At 37.5% G+C, this 22,072-nt stretch overlaps 1 protein-coding gene across 2 annotated transcripts in view; it reads left to right on the forward strand.

The window, feature by feature from the left end:
- CYTH3 (cytohesin 3) overlaps positions 1 to 21,355 on the forward strand; it is a 52,817-nt gene extending 31,462 nt beyond the window's left edge. For both annotated transcript variants that reach the window (XM_065684350.1, XM_065684351.1), the window contains exons 5-13: positions 1,171 to 1,289; positions 5,070 to 5,150; positions 7,190 to 7,302; positions 8,430 to 8,578; positions 9,328 to 9,439; positions 16,735 to 16,811; positions 16,916 to 16,987; positions 17,115 to 17,269; positions 17,873 to 21,355. In XM_065684350.1, the coding sequence (XP_065540422.1) occupies positions 1,171 to 1,289; positions 5,070 to 5,150; positions 7,190 to 7,302; positions 8,430 to 8,578; positions 9,328 to 9,439; positions 16,735 to 16,811; positions 16,916 to 16,987; positions 17,115 to 17,269; positions 17,873 to 17,945 (951 nt within the window). In that variant the 3' untranslated portion in view covers positions 17,946 to 21,355. The remainder of the gene's footprint in view (positions 1 to 1,170; positions 1,290 to 5,069; positions 5,151 to 7,189; positions 7,303 to 8,429; positions 8,579 to 9,327; positions 9,440 to 16,734; positions 16,812 to 16,915; positions 16,988 to 17,114; positions 17,270 to 17,872) is intronic.
- The last annotated feature ends 717 nt before the right edge of the window (positions 21,356 to 22,072 follow it).

The raw sequence follows: 22,072 nt of genomic DNA on the forward strand, positions 1-22,072 counted from the left end.
ATAAAAAACCCAGAATCAACCAAATAGAAGGATAATTACTTTTTGAATGTTACTGCAGGGTCTCCTGTGCTATATCAAAAAATAATGTGAGTTTTCCCAGTTGTAATGAGATAAATCTATTCAATTTGCAGAAATTGAGAAACTTCTAGTATTTCTGAAATTATGAAATATTCTAGTAGAAAATATTTGGAATAATTTGTCCAGCTCTTCTGACATATTTGGAATCCAAGGCATTAAGATTACTGACAGATGCCATTTCTACTTTTCACTAGCATGTCAGTAACAGTTTTAAGAAGCTCGCAGGAATAGCTTTGTTGGGGCGTGTGGTGGAGAAGAAAAGAGCACTGTGTCTTTATGACCTGCTGAGTGTTGGAATAACATCCCTTCCATCCTTTATGTAACCTTTATGTAACTTCTAGTCTCCTTTCTTTACCACTTTGCAGTTCTCTGGGCATCCCTAGAATGTACCAGTTATAGGGCCAGTAATTTATGGAGGCATAGGAGTCCAGGGGCTTGATCAAGTACCCACTGAGGGACAGGGTAAGATTCTCATCCTGGCTTTGGTAGAAGCTCCATGGTAGAAGCTTGACTGGTTTGTGAATAGTCTAGTTCAAGTCCTCTGTGAATAGTTTCATTCCAGCACAACCAGAAGTCGCTGACAAACTGATAAACTGTTTTTAGTATCTTCACCCGCAACTTCTACTGCAAGAAATGGCTTGATGTATTGGGTTGCAGTTTGTAGATTATAACAGATGCTTTATTTTGTGTCGTGGTGGTAATTAGGTTATTGCTATGTATCTGTTTATTATATGATTTTATAGATTATGTCTCTGCAGACATTTATGCAATATTATGAACAGGCTAACTCAAGCAATAACTCCGAACAGCAATGTGGAATCATTACTCAGTTAATGTTTAATATTTCTATTGTTTAGGGATTCAAACTGCCACCTAGTACTTCTAGCCTTTTAAAAATGAGTACTTGCCTAACTGCTTAACTGAAAAACATTTACCATTTCATTTAAAAAGTCTGTAGGCTTATGTAATTCTTAATGTGCTATATATATGTCTGTGTCAGTATATTAATAACAAATGTTCTGAGTGGTATTTACACAAATGCTTGTAGAAGAAAACATAACATTCCTTTTCCTCTGGAATTGCTCTTCCTAGGGAATACAGTTTCTGATAGAAAATGACCTCCTGCAGAACACTGCAGAAGACATTGCACAGTTCCTTTATAAAGGAGAAGGATTAAATAAAACGGTAATTGGAGATTACCTCGGTGAAAGGTAAAATAGAAATATTGGAAATTTTGTTCTTCAATTTACAAAGCATACTTACAGATTTTGGTAGTTACCTTCCCCTTCACAGGCTGCATGAGAGCGCTACTGTACTACCCTGTGATCTATAAAAGCTACTGGGGGAAGTAAAACTGCTACGGTATTGTGACAGGTTTTTTTCTGTTAGGTTGTTCTTTTTAAATGGATACATTGTGGAATGATACTGAATTCATCGTAACTTACTATTTCAAGAAAATACCCTTAAATTTGGTTGTAGTGCAGAATTTAATACCATAAACTTTTGGAATGTCTGAGAGCTGCAACAGTTCCAGTAACTCTTGATGCTGTGATATACAATCCCTAATAATTGGGACAGCAGTTACATGCAGACTTTAGTGTTGTCATCTTCCGTGCACTTCCCATTAGTAAGGAGGCATCACAAATAGCAGCCGCACTGTATCCTTGTCAATCCTAGTGCAATAAAACATGCAACATACATATTTATGGACACTATTGCAAAACAGAGTCAAAATACAAATTAATCCCATTGCTGTGCAACCCAGGAATTGATTTCGAAAAAGGTAGCAGAAAGAGGCAGAAGTGAAGAGTGGGTTGCAGTATGTGTATCTATATGCTTGCACATGTTCCAGGTCAGATATCAGTTACAGAGGTTTAAAAGCTGAATCATTTGGGATATACTCCTGTAGTGATATGTTCTGGCAGATCCCTTTTGAGGCACCTGTAATCTTGTTAACAGCGTCAACAGCTTAGCTTGTGCTCAGCAATTTCCTCCTTACTTTAATGGTGTCAATGAAAGTTTTTACTGTAATATGTAGATTTTGAAAATAGATCTTGGCTATGAAGTTTCTGTATAGTACGTGTAGACATTTCAATAATTTTTATGCGACAGCAGTATGTTGTTTCTCTTGAATATTTGGACTATCAGTATTATAAAATCACTTACATGTTAATGTCCATAATTGCAAAACTGTAACAAAGCTTGTATAAAGGAGTCTGTGTTTGTTTTTGAGAGCTGCATTCTATCTTGGTGTTGTCGTCTGAAATGCTTCCAATTTTTCTAGCCTTATTCCCAGAACCCCTGTACCAAGCAGAAAGGTTCTACCAGTATGTCCAAGCCCACTTGAGTGATCAGTGATATTTTTGTGACTATTCATGGGTTCACACTGAAAATTAAAAAAAATATTGCTCGTTCTTCTGCATCCCTGGCAGGGATGCTGCTGAGCCTTAGTGTTCTAATCTGAAAATGCAGTATTTATTGAGTACATATACAGATAAATATGCAGTTCAGTTATATCTTCTAGATTTTTCAAGGCTTAAATAGAAATGTAGTGGATTTGATCAGGAAATTTTGTATAAATCAGCTGGATAACAAAATTTACCTACTGCTGCTATTTTGCCACAAGGCAGAAGCAGCCTATCCACTTTTAAGGAACAGTTGAAGTAAAATTTAAATTTTAATTATTTTTTTTTTCTTTAAGCTTTTATTCAGTCTGTCCAGTCAGTCTTAATTGTTTTGGGTTTGTTTTTTTCATGTTTCTTCATTTCTGTGAAGGGTGTAATATTAATATGGTAATGGGAAAGCAAACGGTATTTCTCTCTATTCTTCACTTACATGAATTAGTAAGGGGGGGCTGGAGGTGAAGAGATGACAGTCTGATTTTTCAGGAATGTGTAGAGAAATTTCAAGGTAGTCAGGTCTAGAATGGGGATTTGGTTCATGATAATCCTTTGAACTGCAACATTAATTTCCTAGAATCCTAGTAATTTTTATTTATGTTCCTCTGAAAAGAATGCAATAGACCTTTAGGTCCTGAGATAAAATAAATACCCTGTAATAAAAGAAAATGTGACAATTGAGGTGGTCTTAAGCTGCTAGTTTTGCTTTCGTGACTACCTCAGAAACAGGCTGTTAAGTGATTTATGCAGTGCGTATTATGCAGTGCGTATTATGCAGTGCGTATTATGCAGTGCGTATTATGCAGTGCGTATTATGCAGTGCATATTACGCAGTGCATATTACGCAGTGCATATTACGCAGTGCATATTACGCAGTGCATATTATGGATGAGTTTTTGCTGAGTTACTATTTTTTTGTCAAGGCACTTGGAGTCTGAGGACATTCTCTTTTACTTTGCCACTGCCTCTTGGGGGCTCATCATTAATTATTTCTGCATTCTAGCTAAATATAGCTGAAGACAACACCAAGATAGTCAACAGAATTAAATATTTGTTTAACATTCTGCCATAAAGAGAGGTATTTTAAATTACTGACTTGTATTGTGTTATGGCTCTGAGCAACCTGAAAAAAAGTGAATGGTAAACTGGAATGGGATAATACCTAAAAATGGATAATAAATAAGGGATTAATTACATCCTATAAAAGATTAGAGAGTTCTTTGTATGCTTGTAAGTCTTCATTTATTCTTTTTAAGTGGCTTCCTAGACCTTTCATGATATTTGGCTTGTGTCTTTGGAGCTGTACCCAGCACAAGTATCACTATTAATCTGGTCTATGTTAAAACTTAGAAGAGCAAAATTTAGAGTATAAGGCTAATATTTGTTCTGAATTACTGCAGCTTTCCACACACATAAGCAAAATCAATATTTGGCTTAAAGTAACAAAGTACCCCCATTGAATGGTTTCTTTCATTATACTGTTATAACACTTTACTGCACTGAAAACTAGTGAAGTTGAACTTTAAATGCACTTGAAAGTGCATTACTAAATCTGATGAGAATTGCCTCATTTTGCTTGACAGAAGTGATGTGTTTTTCTGTTTACAAAATGGGGACATCTCAATGAATGAATAATTTGTCTTAAAGTACTTACTTGTGAGTGTTACTGAGCAGTCTGGCTATGCAGTTAGTCAGAAATGCAACACAAGTTCTGGTGGGTGCACACCTTTCTAATTTTGGGTGGAGGCTGATATGCAGCATTCTGTCTTGGTGATGTATTTAAAGCACACCCTGAGGATTATAAACCTTTATGCTTCTGGCATATGAACTGAGTGATGGCATAGGCTAAATACTGTCTGCATCCAAACAGTTTTGGGTTCATTAATGTTTAAATGTTACTTTTTCATTTCAACATCTTTGTATCGAAGCAAAATTTGGCTTATGATTTACATAGCAATAGAAAAGCTAGGTGAGAAGAAGCCTGTTCAAACCCTATTCTGACTCTAATAAACTTTCATTGTAACAATTTTTGAGAATGGAGTAAGAATATAGTATGTACTAAGTAGTTCTTTTAAAAAACTGTTCTTTTTCTTAGGTACAATCAGTACCCAAAGTACTCATCTTTGTACATAAATTAATATATTGCTTTAATATTTTCTGTTCTTAGAGGAAGAAACAGGATAGTTTGGTTTTCATGTGTTGAATGGCTAAAGAAATTAATCTCGCGTTGACTACTGGTTTAAGAGTTCATGACACAATTTATGCAAGAGACATTTTACTGGATAAATTTATTTGGTGTCATCCCATATCAAAGCAGGTGCATTAATAATAAATGGGGAGCGGGAAAGGCCAGGCCATTTTGAGTCATTTAAATAAGCGGTGCTAAAATCGGTTTAAGTGTACTGGCTCTTGCTAACCTACCTAGCAATAATGGGCAGAATGCCTCTCAAATTTGTATACTATTTCTGATGACTTGATTTGGTCAATATGATAATTTATTTCCTTGCTTATTCTTGGAAGCAAATAGAGATAACTAGGAATTCTTTAAAGTTCAGAATCATAATCGTCTATTTGCATTTTTGTCTTTCATAGAGATGAATTTAATATTAAAGTTCTTCAGGCTTTTGTTGAACTCCATGAGTTCGCTGATCTCAATCTTGTACAAGCCTTAAGGTGAGTAAATTCTTTCTTTTGACCTGAGCTTTCTTTCTTGAACTGCACGTTCATATTAGTCCCTGTGTTGATTTATTCATCAGAAAGTTGATCTACAGCTTGGCACAATTATACGCATTACTGTGGAAGTTAGCAGAGACAGCTCTTTTTTAACCCTTCCAATTGCTTGTGTGTGTGCTGCCTTTGAAGTTGAAAACTTCGTAATTATTTCAGTCCAATACAAACAACTAAACAAACACAAATAAATTTTTGGTGTGCCTGCCATATGTGGACATTTGAGGATCTGCTTCATATCTTAGCATTGAGATAGGTAAAAAACAAACTCCTAACCCAAACAAATCATTTTCTTTGCTGCCCTCTTCATTCTTCTTTTCTTCCACCTCAGTTTGTTTCTCTGGGCAAGGAAGGGGTGGAATTCTGTTGACCATAATCTGTGATTATGTTCAATTTCAAAGAGGTAAACTTTGAACCAAGTTATTTCTACTTCCCTCAGAGTTTCCCACTTGTCATGTGAATGAAAGTATAATATTTTAGTATACTTTTTTTCCTTGCTAAGTGAGCAGTTTACTTGACTTCTCTGGGATGCTAGCATGCAGTGACCTTGTGAAGTCCTTTCTTGTCTTAGTGGAAATCCATTATAGGTCTAACAAGTTGATTTAGACAGTTCTGCCGACTTCATTGTCACTAGTGACGCCATCCTGACACCAGATAAATTGAAATGTCCATGTGATCTTTGTCTCTGGTGCAGAGTCTTGTGATGTGGATTCAGAACAGCTTTGCTGTGGTTGAGTGATGGTAACTTGAGCTGCCTGAGGCTGGAGCTAAGGCAGCCTTTTCTCTGTCTGCTGAAGCCTTTCTGGGAGGCTTCATGTTTCTATCTCTTTTTCCCAGTTTAACGTTAGGTTTAACTTTATTCTTCTTAGCAGCTGCTACTATTAAATGTTTGTATTTTGGTAGCTTACAAAATTCGTGATCTGGGTTGGAACCTTGCATGAGGTGAGTAAAAGACAGTATATAGAGATGAGAAACTAAAGATGGCCTGTGACACTTTAATGTCCTAAAATGAAAACTGATGAAGACAGGAATAAATGGTTACTATATTGGCACCCAGTGTACAGGGAATATCAAGAATTTGTTTTGCATGGCAGAGCATGTAACTTTGCTGGTTTAGATCCTGTTTAATTTAGATAATTTGCTAAGAAATTAAAAAATGTTGGATTCATTGGAGCTTTTTAGCGCCGCAGTGTGCCAAAAGTAAATTTGTGAAGACTTCTGTCCTGTATGCATTCCAGTGTACCTATAGGTAGAAATAGTAAGTTATGAAAGTAAAATCTGTATTCCAGTTCATGCTGCCAAGCAGGAGCACAGATCTCCTGTGTATATTACAGAATTACTGAGACAGTATCATGAATCTTTCTTTTTAAGATCTAGGTCTGATTCTTGCAGGGTGAGCTTACACTAGACAGGCAGCACCTCTCTAAGCATTGGGGGTTTTCTTGTTACTATTTTTAAAATGTTCTTGATGAGTTCAAGTAAAGATGTTAAGTGCTTTTTATATTCCTTGCTTCTCTTCCCTACCAGAAATATTTTCTGTAATGTGTCTTTTTACATTGTAAGTAAAGTCTAGCTGAGTGTATATTGTTTTTACTAGCCAGGAAACACAGAAAGGATTGATCTGATTGTTTCCCCATAGCAGCCTTACAGCAAAAATGGGATGCATACAGAAAATCGTTTACTAGTCTGGAAAAAAGAGTCTCAGAATATGAACTGCTATATTATCTTGCCTGATAGCATGCAGTGTTGCTGGCTGAACTACTGGGCTAGCCATCTGTGCATGTTGCTTTATAATAGCTCCTGACTTGTGTGTTGAGAGATTGAGAACATATTTCTAGGACGTTTTATATAGACATTGCTGTTTGGTTGGTTTTGTGGTTCGTTTTTGGTGGGGTTTTTTTTTTTGTTAGTTTCTGATTATTGGTCATATATGCTGGGTATATAAATCTTGGAGTGAGTCTAAAGACTATTCTTCCCTTCTGTAGGCAGTTTCTATGGAGCTTCAGACTCCCAGGAGAGGCTCAAAAAATTGATCGTATGATGGAAGCTTTTGCTTCACGCTATTGCCTTTGTAACCCAGGAGTCTTCCAGTCTACAGGTGAGTAACAGGAAATAATAGGACTTCTTAAGTGTGTGTATATGTATTTTATTTTAATTTTTAATCATATATGTTCTTCTGCATCTGATGCAAGGAGATGATGTCTAGTTTAGAAGTTCAGGATAAAATAATGTGTGAAATGAGAAATTTCTGAGAATTGAGAAAATGCAACTGTCTAATTCTACACTTTCTTTTCAGGAGGTGCAAGCTTATGGCCAGAATGCAGTTCCATTTATACAACTTCAACATTAATACATATATCTAAGCCAATTAAAGTTTGAAAGCTAATAGAACTTTAAAATACTGCACAGAACACCCTAGCATTCTGGCACTGTAGGTCTGTTTAGTCCTATACGATCATAGCTCGCTGTTGATCACTTAGTTTGAGGGCCATACAGGCTAGGAAAGGGTTGACGTAAAGCAGGTCTGCAACAGCCACAGAGGAAAATACATATTGAAAACAACATGCTGAAGATGCAAACACATTTTTCCTCTATGTAGCAGAGAGATTTCCATCCTGCTTTTTCTTAAAACAGACCTTGTACTTGAATTCTGGGAGAATTTAACTATAATCATAACTGTGTCAAGAGGCATGATAAGATCTCTGTTGTCATCTTGCATGCCAAGAAATTGAGTCATTGTCATTTTCAGCCTGTGTAAATATAGTTCAGCTATTATTTTGAAGAGACTATTCTTTGGAGAAAGCTTTGTATGTACTTTTAGTAGGAGTCTGATTGACCAAGATCTACCATTATGATTTGGGCAAAATCTGTGTGCAGCAAATGTTTCGCACAACAGCACTTCAGTGTTTCAAGTGAAATGTTAATTTAGGGTGATAGCAGTGCTTTCAAAGAGGGTTTTTTTTGTTTGTTTGTTTTTATTTTTATTCTCTTGTACTGTTTTTCACTTAACTGGCTTTTAAGTTGAATGTTTCCATATTTTTCTTCTTTTTAGGCTTACTTCAGCAGTTTAAAGAAAGATTTGAGATTTTGCTTCCATGTATAGTTTTTCATGTTCAAGAGTTTTTTACTACCTTTGTCTTTATCAGTCAGGGTGAGCTTATGTATTCATTTCACAGATTTGCACTTCAACACATGGAAAGATAACTCCCTCAAATTTTATTTCAGATACATGCTATGTGCTTTCATTTGCGATCATTATGCTGAATACCAGTCTGCACAACCACAATGTAAGAGATAAACCAACAGTAGAGAGGTTTATTTCTATGAATCGTGGAATTAATGAAGGTGGAGACCTTCCAGAAGAATTACTACGGGTAAGTTCGACTGGGTAAGACAAGACATAGTTTTGTGGTTTTAATTAGGAAACTTAGAAGCATGTGCAAAAATTCTCAGGCAAATTTGTTAAGGGAAAGTAAGAACAACATTTTTTAGCATGCATAACCATTTAAATAGCTGAAAGAAGCATTTTCGGATATTAACAGCTGCTTTGAGCTAGTTCTCCCTATGTTCAATCTTTTGTTTAAGAGATTCCAGGGAAAACACTTTATAGCTCTAGTAGTTTGCTGATGGCAAAATTCTTGTGGAATTGGCTCCTTATGGAAAAAAAAAAAAAGGAAAAAGTATTTCTGGATAAGTCAGAAAAAGCTGGAAAAAAAAGAGTAAAATCATTGTTTCATCGTTGCCTCCCCATGTGTCTTGTGGAGCTTCCTCCTGTCCCTTGAGATATTAGTAAAAGTACTTATTTCTCTAAGACACTGTGGGGGTCTAAACCATTTTCTGAAAATCCAGATTCAGTTCGCAAAACTTGTACTAAATGAGAGCTGAAGCCTCTGAAATACTGAATGCTAAAGTTAAATTAAAGATGTCTTTGCAAAGAGTGCTTATTAAAATCAAACTTAATCGAAGTAGTAAACAGAGATTGAGAAGGGATGGTCCAGAATGTTATGGATATTGTTTACTATGCTTTTTATAGAGTCCGAGAAGCAATAAGATGTCCTGGTTGCATTTGCTGTTAGACAATTGTTAATGACGGTTTTTTCCTCTTTTTTTTTTATTCTTCTAGAATTTATATGAAAGTATTAAGAATGAGCCATTTAAGATCCCAGAGGATGATGGAAATGATCTAACGCATACATTTTTCAACCCAGATAGAGAAGGCTGGCTGCTGAAACTGGGTTAGTTATAAGGGCAGTTTTGCTGCGACGTGTTTGTTCATTGTTAGCATGTTTGTTGCTTTTTGTCTATCTTCTTTCTTGTGAAGGTAATAGGATTAACTCTGTAATTTGTATTCAAAAATGGATGAACCAAAATAAGTAACCCCTTTACATCTGAATGTTGTTACTTCTTATTTTACATATCCAAATTGATCTTGTTTCAAACTTCGGAGTTCTATTTCTGATATATGAGAAGTAAGACTCAGTGACAAAAGGGAAATGCTGTATGGTATTTACCACATGCTGTGACTGATAAATAGCAACTAAGTCTCTCTAAGGTCATTTCAGAAAACTCTGTGATATTTCAACTCAGTTTTCTGTGTACAAAAAAGGATTTCTCTTCAAACAGTTATTTTTGTATGTCTTTATTTTTCCATATTATTTGTGAGTTTCTCTTGGTTTGGTTTTGGCTATGATTTTTTAATGAGTGGTTTAAATGTGCCTTCTTGTTTTCCTTATGGCCTATGACCTATCACCTTTCTGTTCTGTGACTGGCTGTCTCTGCTTATTCTGCATTAGGAGGTACGTATCTGATTGCTTTCCAGTCCCATCCTTTTCAGTTGCTCATTCTTTTATTTTCCTCCTCCTTCCTCCTGTTTTCTTTTCTTTTTCTTTTTTAATCAAATTTATAGTAGCATTTTACTTTTTCGCTCAGTGTCACTAACAGTATCATCAGTGGTACTCTGACTGGCATGTCAGTGTCTGGCTTACATGCAGGTGTGTTCTGGAAAAGAAGAAAGTGCTTACGTGTAAAGGAGAAAAATAAAGATGACTATTTTTGTTCTTTTCTTGTTCAATGAATAACATAAGAGGGAAAGAATGATTTCTACCAAGAGAAGACAGCATCTTACTCTTGTAATGAAGTTCCAGGGTGATTTTGTTCCTTGTATGTCAATTGGATTATCGAAAGATTGATTACATTTGAACTATACATTTATAAAAATTGTTATTTTGCTTTTTTATTTTCCTTTGTAAATACAATCTTTAGCTTACTTAACAAAATCTTGAATGAGCACCAAATTTAGGGTCGTGGAAACCTCTGGTAATTTGCAGTCTCCTGGCACTGCAAGATGCCTTTGTTCACAGAGTTTTTTTAGAGTTGATGGGATTTGTGTTCTCACTTGGGCTTAGGGATTTTTTTTTTTCATTTATAAAGGAGACTGAAATTTTGTTTTCACATTTGTTTTTCAATGAAATAAGCCTCATTATATAAAAACACCCGTACACACTCCAATAGAGCCAGTTGTTGGCCATTTTAACATGTAACTGCTTGTTAAAGTAGAAGGAACTTTGAACTTGGAGAACGATGACTAAAGTGTGAAAAGGGATGTGCTGTGTGGTGCATGTGGGGTGAGTATGGTGAAAGTAGAGCCCAGGTAGAGCCATGGGCCCACTCTATTGATTGCACCTGAAAACTGGTGGTCATGCTAGTGCTGGAAGGAAATAGATGTGAAAAGGAAGCATTTGGCATTCGTTCACGTGCTCTCTGATGCCTTATTTTGGCCTCTGCACTACAGATGTTATAGAACTCTTTGTCTTTCTAACTACAACAAAGCAAAGCTCTTACTTTTTGACATGTGTTGACCCAGCTGGCACAATTTCAAAGATGACTTTGCAGATTTTCTCCATTTTGTAGCACAAGGCGATAGCTATCTCAACAGCAATGACTTTCAAAATTATGTAGATAATGTGCTTTCTGGAGAAGAGGCTGGGTATAAGCCCATGCTGTGCATATTTCTATTGCTAGTGCCCTTTCATATACACATACTGAGAGCGCAAGCAAGAGTGAGAGTGTGTGTAGAGGAATGACAGTTTCGGAAGAAGCTGTCAATAAAAGTTCTAATAAAGATCAAGAAGAGATCTAATGAAAAATAGAGGAGCAAAGAAATTGAAAAAAATAGTGACTGAAAAGTCAGCGAGAGCTGCCAGCTGCTTCTGCACAATCCATCTCTGGCTCTGGCACAAGGTCAATAAAATCAGCTTTGTATTATATACATGGTAGATGAGACAGCGTACAGAAAACCCAGTAGTAAAAGCGCGTGTGAAACAGCAGGGTGTGGCACATAACACTCCCATGACATGAGGGTTATTTGAATAAAGAAATTAAACATATCCACAAGCCTCTGGTGAATCAGCCTGTAAATGCATGAAGCTGCGCTTCCGTGAAAGACTGCATTTTTTTTCAGCTCACACAGGCTGGGACAAACACATTTTACTAGTTTAGGTGCACTGACCAGAAATAAACCTGGCAATCTTTCTTTTTTCATTTTCTTTCTTTCTGTTCTTTTTTTTTTCTTTTTCTGTTCTTTCCTTTCTTCTTTCTGTTCTTTTTTCTTCTTTCTTTTCTTTCTTTCTTTCCCTTGGGTTTCCTGTTTGCTAGGAGGCTTAAACTGTATGTTGAGAGTGCCGTCTCAATCCACATTGTTTGCATTTTTACAGTCCTTTCTGTTGGGAAACACTTCTTGTGCAATGGGTAGGGTTTCCTTCAGTTCTGGAAAATTGTGATATGGAAAGTTTCAGTATTGTTGAAATGTAAAGGAGACTCTACTGCTGTGTGAGAGTTTAAGTGCTTAGCTGTTACAATACTTAAAGAGTTGAAACAGAAAGTTCATCTAAAACTACAAATATGACTAAGACATCTTGGCAACCTTGAGTATATTATGACAGTACTTTGGTATTTCTTATAGTCAACTTTTCCCATTTATCTACATGTGCCCCTCTGTTTAGTATTGCAGCTCCCCATATTGATTATCCTCTGAGCAGGAGATGGATATCACAAAACTTCCATGTACTATAAGATTCAACTATCCTAAAGACCTCCCTAGCTTTCCAGGCTGGCACTGGGTTTTAGGAAACTGAGAGGGTGCAAAATGCTTTTGGAGAGTTTGCTGCTGTGAATTTGTTCAGAGGTGACTTTGTGTAAGTCCTGCCTAAACCTGGCAGCCAGACAGCAGTTCTGGTTTTATCTGTGTAGGCTCAGCTGGTTCCCTTATATATACATCTTTATTGTGGTAAACCTAAATTATCATTCAGTTCTACATCGTCTGAAGCATGGTGTAATGAAAATGAATGTTACAAGTAAAAATCTGAAAGCTGCTGAGTGCTCATGAATCCTTGCTTAGGGCAGCTTGAGACATTGTGAGCTTTCAGATTTTTCTGCATTGTAATTATTAATGGTGTTGGCACCATGAAGTTTTCTGCCATCCACTTCAAGGTATTTTGAAGCTGTAGTCTGTGCTCCGTCTCAGTGTCCAAGTTACAGTCATTTTGCACAGGGAGGCATTTCCTTGCCTAAAACAGCCTCTCCTGGCAAACAGCTTGGTTTATGTAATATTTTCATCTAGTTTGAGGGAAACTATGACATTATTCCACCAAACTGGAGAGGAAATGATTCAAGCCAGACACATGATCGCATTCTTTTCTTCTGCCTGTCAGGCAGTTACTGAGAACTTGGAGATTGTTCAAAAGCTCCACATCTGGGCCCATCCTGCCCAGGGATGGGCCTTGAGAGGATGCCCTCTCTCTCTTCCCTAATCTGGGGTAAGAGAACAGTGGTGGTTAATCAGGAAACTGGTGCCTTCTGTTACCTGCCCTGTTCTTGTAGTAACTGATGCTCTTCCAGGTTGAAGCAGTCGATGATGTGGTGGAGGGAGACTTCTTTTTCAAAGAAACCCAAGTTTTTGTGCAGATCACCTGTGTAACTGTACAATTTGTGAGTCCATTCTGCCTAATTGTATCAACATGAGAAATAAACATTCTTGATGAGAAGAAAAATCAATCTTGATGGTGCATCTCTATCTTTCCCCTTTAAAACTTCATATAAATGTGCTGAAGATTTGGGTAGAATTTTCTAACTTCAGACACATTGCTGCCTTTAGTCCTAAGACCATTTTTAATGTTTAAATGTGTGTTTCCTGAGTTATTGCCAGTTGTTTTTCCCTTTAATTATAGGCTTCTTTTACCTATGTTCTCTAGTTTGTACTTTGCCCACAGTTGGGGGAAAAAAAATCCTATGTCGTGTTATGTAGGTGAAGAGAGTTTCTGTTCCTCTTTCTGTGCCTTGTTGTGGCCTTTTCTTGTGGTTTCCTTAGATTTCCATCTACAAGATATAATGCTGCTTTATTTTCTTGGGAAGTCTTTGCATTTTAATTAATCAGCTAGATCTTTCAGAAGTACATCACTTATATCTCCATTACTATAAATGTTTATGGATTCATACTTTGATTTTCTTGATCCTCTTCTGCTAACTTAATTCCTTCCAGTTTTAATCTTTAAAAGGCTGGAAGCTGGAATAAGATACGAAGTATGGTACTAAACCCTCCGTTTTGTGAGCCTACAGCAATCTTGGCCAAAGAAAAGAATGTTTTGTTATCACGAGTTCTTACCCATTAATCTTGCCTACAGTGTTTATGGGCCACAAAGCCTTATCAACCAGATTCTTGGGTTTCAGCCCATTGTAAAGGCATATTAAATGCTTGTTATATGGTGACCCCTGCAAACTTGGTGAGTACAGATTAGATTGCCTTTCAAGCTTTATTAGCGTTTCTGTTCTGTTGACAGCTGCAGCAAAGCAGTGGAGTGGGGACACAGAGACTTACACGTGAGAATAGTTTCTTATCCTGCCAAAAACTCCTGCCTTGCTGCTTGGAAAAGTAACTGAGAGTTTAGTGGAGCAGAGACTTAAGGTCTATTTCTGCAACTCAAGGAAGTGTTGTAACCCCATGAGCTACTTCCTGGCTCTTTTAGGGAGAAAGGAGCAGTAAGAGGGATGCCTTTGGAAATACTTGATCTTCTTTCTGGCTTCAACATCAATACTGCCTTGGAGCTGGGAAATGTTTCATGACAAAAGCTTCATCAAAGCTGCAGCATGATTTTACAAAAGGTTTGAGAAATACGGCTTTTCCCAAGGGGCAGGGAGGTGTTGTCAGGAAAAACTTCAGCAAACTCAACTGTAATTTACTACTTCGCATTTCATATTGTTCTAGGAGGTGTGTGTTTTAAGTCCATTGTTCCTGCTTCAAATTATTAGCAGGTCTTCTTTTTAACTATATGGTTATTACCTGCTTACTTTTTTATTGTGTTTTGATATGGGAAAAGTCTGAGGAAAACCTTTGCTCAGTTTAACCTGCCTCTGTGATAGTTACCTATTTGCCTGTTTGTTTCATCTTCTCCCCTGCTGAATTGTTTTTCTACTAGAACTAGCAAGCCATGACATTTGGTGCAAGCTCATGTTGCTTGTTAGCCTGATGAGTTTGTGCCCTAAAAATATTAAATGATGTTAACCTTAGAGAGCAGAACGTGACTTAAAAGTCCTGGCAATGAACATTGGGTTGTATGAAAAGATGTCATGTTATTGTGATAGCAAGGACTGCCTTGGCAGTCACCTTGACTCAGCTGCTGCTTATTCATTGATCTGGAAGTGAGTCAAGCTGAAGTAAAGTACTTCCTGATACTTGAACCAGCTCTCAGTCAAGGTGATGGGAATTTTCTAGTGACTTACGTGCCAGTTTGAATGTTTCTACAGTGGTTTACTTAAGGATCTGTCACAGTGGTTGCACTGAAATGCCACCAGTTCTTCCCTCACTGTCTCCAGTTCACTCAGCCATTCATTCTGTCACGGCTTCTGCATCTTGCACTATTTTGCCTTCTCTTATTTCACCACACCTGCTTGCAGATTAAATTTTTCTTAAAATGTATGTGTGTGTGTATGTAGTAGAAACATAAAAGTTTATTGAGTATGTTGAGCATTGCAGTGTGTTAGCACTGGGGTAATTGTGTAGGTCATGAAACCAAGCAAAAGGAAGATACAATGTGCAACATACTTGGTCTGCAATGCAAACATTTAGTACACTGGTATGAAGAAATTTCATGAGATTCCTAGAGCTGTTCTTTAATTTAATATTATTTGGATTTCTGTATTAAGAAAAATCCCAGCTATCTCAAGTAGAACAAAAAGATTAAAAAATTATGATTATGTCTTAGTTATATGACTTGGACTGAAGGGTGGGGGGGATGTGTTAATGGTACTCCTTTATGTGTGGTATTCAACAGCAAGATCAACTGTTTTGAAATGTTGGATTAATGAGATTAAATCACTGCTGAATGGATGATGCACAGGTGGTGACATAATCCTTAAGTCAGATAACTATGGTGGAGCTAAGCCCGGATGTTAAGAACATGTGAATGCTTTATCTGCAGTTGTCTTTCCTGGAAATGAGTTTGAAAAATAATGTGCTTGTGGACTGCTAGACATGTTCTGAAGTAGCCAATGGCAGAAAACCAGCTGAAAGCTCCAAGACAGTAATGTGTGTTTCTAAAAGGAACTGTTCCTTACAATGTGACATTAGTGGGTGTAAGCCAGAAGAGCTCTATGGTCATTGTTTCTACTCTGTTAATGCAGGACAAATTGGCATTTTTTGAGCAGTAGCTATTTCTTCTGTCAGGTTAACTCAGTGATATATTAACCCATAAGGATAACATGCTTTTAAAATAGTGAATTACAGCAGGTGACTAAAAATGGTATATTTTGGCATAAGACTTGCTCTTTATTCATGGCACATGTTTGTTCTGCTAGTAATATTTACAAGCATCTTCTGCACTTGATGTTAAATTTGAAAGTAGAGATAGTTTCTTGACCACATGTATGCTCCCGAGTTAAAGGAAGGTGATAAAACGCCCCTGATTTTACTGATGGGACCCTTTTCTTGTACAATATGTGCTGTGGATAGGGTTGGTCCTGTTGCTGGGAACCAGTTAATGGTTTTGCATCCAGGTCATTACACAACTGATCCTGGAGCAAGCGTGCAGGTGATGTGTTTAGCTGCTTGCCAGCTTAAACGAGACACTGGTGATTGGCCTCCCTTTGCTGTAGCAGCACTGAACGCATTTCTGAGGGCTCTATATAGTATTAATGGTTTTGATGCAGTAAACATGTGATGGCATGGACGAGGGAGTGGGACTGACTGCTGAACTGTTGCATTCATTCCCTGTAAGAGAGGAGAGATTTGCAACTTGAGAGCATCCAGCTTTTGTGGCTGGTCAGCAACACCATAGTTAATGCTGCCTTGGGCGTTTGATCTTAGCATGAGAGTTACAGTAACATGTTCCTCTAACCTCAGCTCATCTGTGCCTGATCCATTTAGGATGAAGTAATCAAGCTACAATTTGAAAACCAAGCAAAACTAAATCACTGTCTTACCCATTGTTGTAGTCTTGATGGTGACACGGGTTTAATTCAGCCATACCTTTGATTGTAGGGGGAAGAGTAAAAACATGGAAACGGAGATGGTTTATTCTGACTGATAATTGCCTGTATTACTTTGAATACACAACAGTGAGTATATATTACAGTGAACTTTGTTTGTAGTAAAGATATTTAAGTGGCTAATAACATGATACTGTGTTTTGGTTTTTGGTTTTTTTTTTTTTTTTTTTTAGGACAAAGAACCAAGAGGAATTATTCCATTAGAAAATCTTAGCATAAGAGAAGTTGAAGACCCTAGAAAACCAGTGAGATCTCCCTCCCCTTTTTCTTTTTCTTTTAGAGCTAAACCTCATAGAAATTAAGTGTTAAATGAGGATGTTTGTGAGTTTTGTTCTGGTTTGTAAATTGATTTCTTTCATTTCTACCCTCCAGAACTGCTTTGAGCTCTACAACCCTAGTCATAAAGGTCAAGTAATTAAAGCGTGTAAAACTGAAGCTGATGGTAGAGTGGTGGAAGGCAACCATGTAGTGTACAGAATATCTGCTCCCACCCCAGAGGAAAAGGAAGAGTGGATTAAATCTATCAAGTGAGTTTAAAGTCTTAAATGTCTTTCAGAAATGAAGTGTAAGTTCTTTTTGGAGTAAGATACTAAGAGAATTTGTATTCTAACTTGTTTGAAGAGTTCTGCTGTGACAATATGCTCAAGCATTAAAGACAAACTACATGGGGTTGACAGATCAAGAAACAAGTGTCCTATTACTGACTGGTCCTCAAGAAATAGTGCTACTAACTCAGATGAGAAAAACATGGATTTATTACTTTTTAAGCAACTATAAAAGCCTTGTGTCTTTAACCCTAATTTTATTCACCTGATAGTTAACTTCAGTGACATTTATCTTAAACATGTTCACAGTGCAGCTTTAAACTTCCATAGCTTGACTTTATCTGGAAGGTTTCTAAAGCAGACCCACACCAAAAGAAATAAGTCAGGATGAAGGTACGAACTCTTAGCAAATGACAGCTGAGTAACAGCTTTTTCTAAAGAAATATTTGTGATGCTTAGAATTCAGTGGTCTATGATCTCATTAAGAGTGTGGAGTCATGCACAGGGAAGAGAGCAAAATAGGTTTAGTTTTCAAAAACAGGTATCTGTTAACCAAACTGATGATTCCTTTTTTTTCTCTTCTAGAGCAAGTATTAGCAGGGATCCCTTTTATGATATGCTGGCAACAAGGAAACGAAGAATTGCAAATAAGAAATAGAACGTGATCAGCAGCTTTTATACTTGCCTCAACCTATAAATGAGCATACAGTTGAATGATAATGTAAAAATTGGACAAACTAAATGAAGACGAGAACTGTAATTTTTTATATATATGTACACTTTATTATAACATAAAAAACTTGGCAAGACCTTTCAGGGTAAACAGTTACTGGCATATGATTTCAAGTACACTTTAAATCTCAGAGGATGATTATACTGGAACTTAATTCAACTGAAAACATGGAAGCCTTGTTTTTACTTATATTAGCTACAGCTCCAGTTTACTTGGTTTGGGAGAGAAGGAATTCGAGTCTAATAGTAAAACGTCCTATAGCTGTTATTTGAGCATGTGTCCCATAAAAGGAGGAGCAATTGTAAGACTTTCATCTGTCATTAAAATGCAGCACAGAAAGTGGAGTATGGTGTGATTTAGCACTTAATTTTTCTGCAAGCAGAAACCCCACAATGTCAGTATTGGTTCTCATTCTTGTGTGTTTTGCAGTAAATGAACAACTGCGTACAGCTTTCATTTAGGATTCGCTCTCCTACCTTTACGGGAATAACTTTTATTCGTCAGAAGTGCAGCTCAGTGGTAGACTAGCAGCTACAGCGTTTAACTAGTTGTGCCAAAGGGTTTCGTTGATAAACACTAAAATATACAGAGGTCCCCACAGCAATGGTTTGAGTCGGTACACATAACACTAAGTACAGATGTGGTTTGATATTTGCCAGTAGGCTAATTCTCATTCCTGTCTGCTCATAAGCTTACTATAAGCAGTGAGATTTTAATGACTGATATAATCTGCTTTTTATATAGTAACATTCTTCTTATGTTTTAGATATGTTGTAGTTTAATTAACACTAAGTCACTATTCATGGAGAAAGATGACAGGGCTTGCATGAGTTTAGGCTTTACATGTGAAAATATACCAAACAATTTCAGATGCATTCAGTGTTTATAAAGGAGGAAACCAGGAAGGTGAAATCTTTCTGTAAGATAAAAACCCATGATAATTAATCAAGCAGGATTCATTCCTCTGCTTGTTAACAAACTTTGAACATACAGAAAAACTCAGTATTTTTATTGCATTCTTTAAGGTGATTTTTCAGGTCTGTGCTTCAGCAGTTGAGGTTGAAAAAATGAATAAAAATCCTTATTTTACTTAAAAACTAATAACTTACACACTAATTACAGAGTGTACCTAAACTCCCCACAAGCACATCTCTTTTTGGTAATTTGTGGAAGACCTCTCAGTGGATCTGTTTATAGTCTTTCAGTAGCATGCAAATTGCTATGGCAGATTTTACCACGATGCTTTTCTCCTCCCAGTGCATGTACTGTTCTTAAGGGAAAGCCCCTAATTCCATGCTGGAAGCGCAGGGTGGCTTCTTTGGGCTGCTTCTGGTAGCAGGCAGTTTTTCACAAACTTGTTGAACCTGAGCCGTGCCTACTGTGCCAGTGACCGCTTTGGAGACCCGGTGCTTTATCAAAGCTATTTTGCTTGCTGGAGTTGCAGAGCAGCTCGGAATACAGCACAGGGAAACGTGTCGTCCTGGCAAAGCCACGGACTTACCAAGGTGATGTGTGTCAAATCCCCTTCTGACTGTCAAGGAGAGGCTGTCTGGTTGTTCCAGGCTTGCTGATGGGCCTTGTTTTGCATGGGGTGTCATCCTGCCAGTGTTCTGCTTTATTGCATGTTTGCGATAAAGGCTGAGAGGAAAAGTACAAAGTAAACTTTTCTGCACCTCAGATTTTCCCCAGTGTGTGGAATTGTGGTCTACTTGGATGACTGTTCAGATACAAGTACTTTCAAGGGAGTGAAACTCAATCAGCGGAGGAACAATCCTTGAAGAAGTGTCAGTGTGGAGATACCTTGGCTTAATGGAACACATTTAGACTCTTTCTAGAAATGATTTTGAGTCGTATGTCCTGCATTTGCAAAGCAGCGTGATCTCAGAGCTGCTCACTTCACCTGTTTCGAGTCTTCTGTTCCGCAACTTCAGGTTTTGTTTTTGAGCAATGCATGCATCAGTGTGAGCTCTGTACAAGTAGAGTTGTAATGCAAATAAGCCAGAATCAGTGGTACCAATGAGTGCAAGGGTGTGAAAAGCAGCCAATAAAGTATTTCTGGAGAAATGTGAGATTACAGAAGCATTAATAAGCCATGAAGCACTTTTGTACCAGTTCTTCCCTTCTGAAAACCTGTTTATTTAACCAGGTGAGGATGCCTGCCTAGAAGCATGAAGGAAATGCCTTGGGGGTTAATTTGCTGTAGTTAGATGAAGTTCTTCTATCCGGCAGGAAAAATTATTGAGAGTAGCGTATAACTAAGGCTATTGCAACAGGAAATGTAGTATTTCTTAGCATTAAAATGCAACATCTTAATCAGCTATTTGTGGTGCTCAATATATCTCTAATTTACCAGAGCTAATGGAATAGTGTTCTTGTGTGGGATGATACTTCATTGCGAATGCTCTTTGTAGGAGGACTAAGAGGGAATGAAACTGGCCCAAACTTTCCACTGGCCACAAGGCCAGTAAAACAAAGTGGCTTGTGAAAACGTCAGGCAATTAGGTACTACCCATGCAGGTGAAGAACAAACTCTCAACCTTTTTTTCCCTTTTACTATTGGGCTTTAAGTCCAAGGGTAGCTACTCAGACAGACTGGCTGCTCAGTGGCCTAAAGCAGCACCTGTTAGAGGTTGGCCATGCAGAGGAAAAGCCCTCTGGGGATGAGAAACTTATCCCTGTTGCACTGAAACTCGTGTAATTTCTTCTGCTCCTTGTTTTCAGTGCTGGCCTTTGTGGCTGCAGGGGCCAGCCGGAGCCAAGCAGGTGGCTTCGCTCAGTGCCTGAGCTGTGTGGCCACTTCCATCAGCCACAGTGTTGATGAGAAATGTACAGAAAACTTCAGCTCAGCCAGACTGACTTAAAATTGACACTATTCTGACAAAATAAGCTTTATGTTGCTTCACATTTTGAACCAGTTAAAACTGGTACAAAACTGAGACTCTTGTCAACTGAGCAGCATTTATAATGCTTTCTAGAGGAAAACAATGCATATTTTTAAGATTTAGTACATACCTATGTAGATATGCTGGCTGGAAAAGCTTGGTCTCTTGTAGACCAAATCCTACAAACGAAGACTTTTGGCTTCCCAGTTCCATTTCTATATTTTCTTGGAAAATGTTTCTAGCTACAGTTTAAAATGTAAATGCTGTACAGATAAGGACTGATTTAAGTATTACTTGGTGTACACAAGTGATCTGCATGACATACTCTGTATCAATCATTGTTAAAATTGTGATGTTCGATGTAAATCCACTGCAATAGTAACGTTTTCATTTATCAGGAGGACCTGTTGCTTCAGCCTGGAGACTTCCTCTAAAATAAAGTGTGAAACTCTACTGTTGCATAGCTCCTCATTTACCAAGAATGCATGGGAGGTGTGTGCTGATTTAGTTAAGAGGTTAAGATCTGATTTTGCAACTGCGCTTGTAAGTAAAAGGCCTCTTTGCCTACCTTTAAGCACACTGATTTAAATTGACAGGTTGAATTTTTCAGAGAGAAAACTCCTCAGCTGCAAAATCGGTTGTTTTCGTAAGGCTGAACACTCGTTGCTGTGTTGCTATGAATGTTACTCCGTTAAGAGCTGTATTTCATAGAGGTTCCCACTCACTGGTCTCCTGATGCAGGACCAGCGAATATGAAGTGCACTACAGTTTGATAGCATTTAATAATAAAAATTAAAATCACAGTATAAATTTGTCTTTAGCTAGCCACTTTAGAGAGACAAAACCAGACAACTGAGACTTCAGACAAGTGACAGTATATTAAGAAAATGGAATTAAAACATACAGATTTTGTCTTTATGGTAAACGTTTCAATAATAAACTCTTAAGTTTTGATAGTATCGATAAAGTCCAGTTTGAAGATAAAGAGTCATTGTTTTTGTAGTTAAAGAGTCGTCGGTTTTAATGGTAAAGCCAGGTTTGACGGTAGTCAGGTCTGGTTGTAAAGAGCCAGTTTTGACGGCAAAGTTGGCCACCTGCTGGCAAAAGCATTCACGAAAGCCAAACCAGTCCTAGTCATTGTCAATGTGAAACACAAGGCCATCCAAATCC

This window comes from Lathamus discolor, chromosome 6, assembly GCF_037157495.1.
Source record: "Lathamus discolor isolate bLatDis1 chromosome 6, bLatDis1.hap1, whole genome shotgun sequence".
In the NCBI taxonomy this organism is placed as follows: domain Eukaryota; kingdom Metazoa; phylum Chordata; class Aves; order Psittaciformes; family Psittacidae; genus Lathamus; species Lathamus discolor.